Source organism: Berghia stephanieae, chromosome 5 (genome assembly GCF_034508935.2).
Source record: "Berghia stephanieae isolate SIO BIC M18660-M18661 chromosome 5, UCSD_Bste_1.3, whole genome shotgun sequence".
Lineage (NCBI taxonomy): Eukaryota > Metazoa > Mollusca > Gastropoda > Nudibranchia > Aeolidiidae > Berghia > Berghia stephanieae.
Window position 1 is genome coordinate 26,543,226 of NC_088364.1, and position 6,511 is coordinate 26,549,736.

Genomic DNA, 6,511 nt, shown 5'->3' on the forward strand with positions numbered 1-6,511 from the left:
TTTTTTGTCAATTTTACAGAGAGAATCTGTGATCTCACTGCTGCCTCAAAACCAGCATCTCGCGGCTGTCGGGAAATTTTGAGTCTTGCAGTCAACATGGCCCACTTATTGTTTTCAGTAGTTTTGTTTCAATTAAAAAATAAATGGCAAGAGTTAGATATCATTTTAAAGGTCAGAAAATGAGCTTTATTTTCATATAAATCATTTTCATGTATGGAAAGTATGGAAAAAATTAAGGATAAATGAAAATGGAAAAAAATATGAGGTTTTTATCCTAAAAAGTGGGTTGGTGGCGGGAAAAATAAAACAATGAGCGAGTGTATCAATTTTGATGAAATTTGGCAGAGATATTCTTCAATTAATTGTCTATCGATGTATGAAGTATAATTAAAATGTATCCATAATTTTAAAAGTTCTTGTAATTCAAAAATTTTAAAATTTTTATTACATAAGCTTTCTGAGAAATACAATCAGGAATTAAGAATGAAATACACCGTTAGAAAGCTTGTTTTGTGCCCTTTATAATGATACCAAAATTAGTTACATAGGTTCACAAATAACGCCATGGTGACCAACACAGTAAAGGGTCAATAATAAAGTTCCAAAAAACGAGTTTCACCTTACAGTGAGCCTATCGGCGGCCACTGGACTGGAGTTATCAAAGTGCCTAATATAGCCTGTGTCTTCAGTTAAAACTCTCTCAAGTGCTTTAACGTTAAATCACTGAGTTCATTGAGACAATACTTCTCCCTGTACTGTGCTCCCTGCAAACAACTTTTCACCCAGTTTTCAAATTATTGCTGTAAAATAAGTTGCCAATTTATTATTTCAAATCATATTCAATTCCAATGTTTTTATTATTATTAGATTCTTTTTAAAATTCTCATTCTTAGATTCATGACAATACTGGAAAGTTGTAAAGTTGAAGGCAATAAAATTGAAAAATTGAAGCAGAAAAATCCGACAATCATTGACTTAAATGTGCTTTGTGGGGTTTTGGGTTTAGTGTACTTTTTTTAATTTTTACAATAAATTTTCGGAGGACTGGAAAGAAACAGTAATAAGTTAAGGAATAAAGACAAAAAAAGTGTCTTTCGACTTGACTTAAAGTTTCAAAATTCGAATTCAGTGCCATTTGTGGTGGGAGTTTCAGTTTCAATGAATATATTTCATAAAATTTTCTTTTTAAAATATCATTCCCCCCCCCCCCCAAAAAAAAAGACACTGAAATAATTATATTCTCTAATTTTTCTTTTTCTCTTAGTTTTTGAGTGCATCATTTATGAGTCATACACAAATTTTGTTCAAAATGGCCGCGTCCAGACAACAAAGCGGCACAAAGGGAAAGAATCCATTGAATTAAAAGATACTTGCCTTTTGAAATTTAAAAAGTTCTTTTTTCAGCCTTTCTCTTTCTTCCCCTTCTTTGGGGGGTTGCTTTCTGAAAAACTTCAACATGTCTCCCTTTTGTGTTCGTGAATCTGAAACAATACGAAGAATTAGAAATTAATCCAGGAATATAAACTATTTAATTTGTTGGCCTCATATGACGATAACAGACCCTGTAAACTGAACGGTGGAGAAAGAAAGTTCTGCAGCTCGCTTGATACAGTGATAGAATTATATAACCTGAAGAACAAATCTTGTTCAAAACAGCAGTTCAATTTTGAATATTAAAGTTATTTTTTAATCCAAAATAGTCACAAATAAATATCCAGTGAAAACAAAACTACCTTCGTGAGTCTGAAACAGTAGCAATCCCCTCAATTTAGTTCACAAAACTGAGACGTGAAAAACGCGGAGGTGTACAAAGACGCGGAAATGATAGCAAGGCTTTTAAAAATCTCTTTCTAGATATATACAAATTTTTGTAGATGAATATGTATCAGCTATAATTCTCAACACAGCTTTGTGATCTAAAGACAAAAACAAAATTTTACCAAGGCAAAATATTAATATTTGTTTTAGGACTAGAGTATCACGCGTAAGTACACGTCGCCTTTGTGACTCGGCGCTGTAGTAGGAAGCGGCCCTGTCGGCGTGTAAGGACAAAAAAGAAGTGGCTGTGTGATGTGATGACAGTTCATGGGTGGGTGAAGAGGGAAAGGCGGGGCCTAGATCACGGCGCGGGTCCGTTATAAAATTTGACTTGTTTTAACACTTCACAATAATGAGAATGATACTACAAACAAAATAGAAACAAGGAGAGGTGAAGGAGGAACAGATTGTTATAACATAATATTATGTAGCACCGAATTTTTCGCTTTCGTCAACTTACTGTGTGCGATGGTGAACGATGAGCGCAAATTTGTCTCATATAGATATAATATAATACAAAACGAACATTTGGCTCAGGTGCTCAGGAGTAAATGATGATGATGACGGATTTGACAAAGGATGCATCTTGAGTTTTTTGGTTTTTGTTTTTTGTTGTTGTTTTTCTGGGGTTTTAGATGGAGGAGAGGTGGGCGGTATCTTGTCTAGGACGCAATGACAACTTAGACCACTCGGGGCGCTAAGGTCAATTTTATTTGGGCAACTTTAACATTCAATAAATTAATAACTTATACATGATCAAAGAATGGTAATATAAACAAGACAAAAACAGGAAGTATTTCATCAACTCAGGCATTAAAAATCAAACATAATTCTGGTCAAATGACTGGCTTTAATCTCCTCAAGGGGCCTTTGGCCTTTGTCATGTAGCCTTCGTCAACTGTCCTAAAAAGTGAAAAATAGGTTGATGATTTTGATGCTCAAAGTAGTTAACAAATTATCCCTTAGGTTGTAAAAAAGAATACAACCCATTGTTCAATTTCTTTTGCTGATCGTATTCGTATTTTTTATTTTGGAGGGGGCTGTTTTGTTTTTATTTGTTTTGGTCAGTGCCAGGTTATGAGTTTATGAAGACTACCCATCGGTCCCGAAGCGTGAGCATAAGTAATTAAACATTATCCATTAATCAATTGGTAAAGAATGAGGTCGTGGCCACAAGAAATTATTTAAACAGAGGTCAGACCGAAGTCAGTTTTGAAAGCACCTGCAACGGATTGTTATGAAAAAAAATAGCCCAAGTGGGTGCAATAAATATAGCACAAGTAGTTCTGACTGCATTTTTATCAGAACATAATCAATAACATTGTCTGGCATATCTCTCTCTCTCTCTCTCTCTCTCTCTCTCTCTCTCTCTCTCTCTCTCTCTCTCTGTGTGTGTGTGTGTGTGTCTCTCTCTCTCTTCTCTCTCTCTCTCTCTCTCTCTCTCTCTTTCTCTCTCTCTCTCTCTCTCTCTCTCTTTCTTTCTTACCCTCCCCCCCCCCTTTCCGACCATACAATCGAATTTCATTTATCTTTACCTCATACCTTCGGCCTTGCTTTTCCCGATGTAATCATTTAACTGCCGAATTCTGGAAAAACTCGTGCTTAAAATTTCGATCGATTTATATAACCCTCGTTTTGGCAAAAACTCTCAAACCTGGGACTTCAGCCAGCCAACAATCGTTGGCTGAAGGAGGGTTTTGAACCCGAACCGTTCCGTGTATGGTAAATTGTTCTTCTTTGAAGTTGTCATATTCATTTTTGTTTATTACTGATTGGAAGTATAGTTTTTCTCTACTAACTTCCGAGTCCTGCCTGACACCTCACTATTCATAATTTAACCACTGCAGTGATGATGTCAGTTCGAATGGAATGTATCGATAGTATTGATCGGGTATAAAAATATAAAAGAAAGGCTATCTCGATGCACACAAACCACTTCTCATTTCCTTGATGGGGATTTTTATGAAATTCCCAACACCTCTCTCTCTCTCTCTCTCTCTCTCTCTCTCTATATATATATATATATATATATATATATATATATATATATATATATATATATATATATTATTATTATTATTATATATATATATATATATATATATAATATATATATATATATATATATATATATATCCGCGCGCGCGTGTGTGTGTGTGCGCGCGTGTGTGTGCGAGCTTTTTTGTGCTTGTTTGCCTCTCTCTCTCTCTCTCTCTCTCTCTCTCTCTCTCTCTCTCTCTCTCTCTCTCTCTCTCCCCTTTCTGTCTCATTTTTTTCCACCCTTGATATAGGGATGATATCACCCATCGCTTGAACACGGTATTTTGTAGGGGCGATTTCGACGCTTAAATTTGACTTTATAACCAAGAGCATTAGACTTTGGCTGAGTTTTCATGTTTTATGGAAGAGAATAAATACAGTTGTTAAGAGTGCTAAAAAACCAAGATTTCATATTTTTGATCAATTTAGCTTTAAATTTTAATTTTTATAACCTGGTTCATCCCAACACAATACTGTTATGACACGATGAGTCACATTTTTCATCGTTACCCTAAACTTTCTCACTGGATTTTGTAGCTCAATCGGTAAACCACACGCAAACAGATCTAGTTCGAACATACACTTCGTCGCAATTTTCTCTAGCATTCTAGTTAGGCAACTGGGTCATAGACTTGCGTCTCAGTCAGATGGTAGTTAGGACTAGCGGAAGGTTTAAACTTACAACAACTACAATAACAACTACTACTACTACTACTACTACTACTACTACTACTACTACTACTACTACTACTACTACTACCACTACTACTACTACTACTATTACTACTACTACTACTACTACTACTACTACTACTACATACTACTACTACTACCTACTACTACTAACAACTACTACTACTACTACTACTACTATCTACTACTACTAACACTACAACTACAAATACTACTATACTGCAACAACAAAACGACAACAACAAACACAACACAAAAACAACTACTACTACTACAACACTACTACTACTACTACTACTACTACTACTACTACACTACTAAATACAATACTACTACTACTACTACTCTACATACTACACTATACTACACTACTAATACTACTACTACTACTACACTACTACTACTACTACTACTACTACTACTACTACTACTACTACTACTACTACTACTACTACTACTACTACTACTCTACTACTACTACTCTACCTTACTTACTACTACATACTACTACTACTACTACTACTACTACTACTACTACTACTACTACTACTACTTATATTATTATTATTATTATATATATATTATATAACATATTATATATATCTATATATTATTATACTACTATTATTATTATTATTATTATTACTATTATATTATTATTATAATATTATATTATTATTATTATTATATATTATTATTATTATATTACACGCATTATCATTATCATTATATCATTATTATTATTATTATTATCATATATATCAACGCATATCATTATCATATTATGCATTCGTATTATTGTATAACATAAGATCATATCATACATGATTACCTTGATATTATTAACATCGATGTAATACAAGATAGTCGACTACTTGGACCGAGTTAAAAGGCCATAAGGTCGTAGTATAGTGACAACGATAAGCTTAGTCATCAATGGCTTTCTTTGTTTCTTTCCTCTGTTCTTTGTTCTACCTTCATGAATGTAAATAAAGGAGAAGTTCGCTCTGGTACCCGGAATTATTCGAACATAACATTATCCGACTAATAATAATAATTTTAAAAAGTTGGTCCCTCAGAGCCAATAGGCCCCTGGGGCCGGAGGCTAAGTTTATCCCCGTTTCTGCAGCGCGAATTGCTTGCCATCCTTTGGATAGGACGCTAGTCTATCACAAAGAACTTTCCGCCAGATCTAACAGACCTAGCTACCCATTCACTACTGGGTAGACAGGAGGGTAAAAAAAATAATTATCGACTGCAACCGGGGTCGATCTTGGTCTCTTTGCGTGCTGAATCGAGTGCTCTACCAACTGAGCGGGATAAGCGGAAGAATACTTAAAGTGCAATCTCACGTCGAATCATAACATATGTATAATCTTACTCGCTTTCGATTATTTTAGATTTTAATAAAATGTATTGTCATTAATCTACCAATCAATTTTTGTATACATGCATCTATCATCTATCTATTTATCTATCCATCTGTATGTCTATCCATCCATCTATCTATCTATCTATCTATCTATCTATCTATCTATCTATCTATCTATCTATCTATCTATCTGTCTGTCTGTCTGTCTGTCTATCTATCTATCTATCTACATATCTACCTATCTATCCATCTATCTTTCTATCTATCTATCTATCCATATGTATACCAATCTATCAATCAATCAATAAATCAATCTATTTATCTACCAACAAATCAATCAATCAATCTATCTACCTCTATCTATCTATCTATCTATCTATCTATCTATCTATCTATCTATCTATCTATCTATCTATCTATCTATTTATTTATCTATCTATCTATCTATCTATCTATCTGTCTATCTGCCTATATATCCGTTTGTCTATCAATCTACATATCTATATATTTATCAATCAATCAATCATCTATCTATCTATCTATCTATCTATCTATCTATCTATCTATCTATCTATCTATCTATCTATC

The 6,511-nt window shown here is 33.8% G+C and overlaps 1 protein-coding gene across 18 annotated transcripts in view; it reads right to left on the bottom strand.

Moving 5' to 3' along the window:
- Window positions 1-6,511, bottom strand: part of LOC144972676 (LLGL scribble cell polarity complex component 2-like) — a 93,700-nt gene that overhangs the window by 26,458 nt on the left and 60,731 nt on the right. For 12 of the 18 annotated variants that reach the window (XM_078914189.1, XM_078914180.1, XM_078914186.1 and 9 more), the window contains one exon: window positions 1,375-1,481. In XM_078914189.1, coding sequence (XP_078770315.1) covers window positions 1,375-1,458 — 84 coding nt within the window. In that variant the 5' untranslated portion in view covers window positions 1,459-1,481. Of the gene's footprint in view, window positions 1-1,374; window positions 1,482-1,733; window positions 2,116-6,511 lie in introns of those variants that run through there. The other 6 variants (XM_078914182.1, XM_078914177.1, XM_078914175.1 and 3 more) reach the window with 5 other exon arrangements.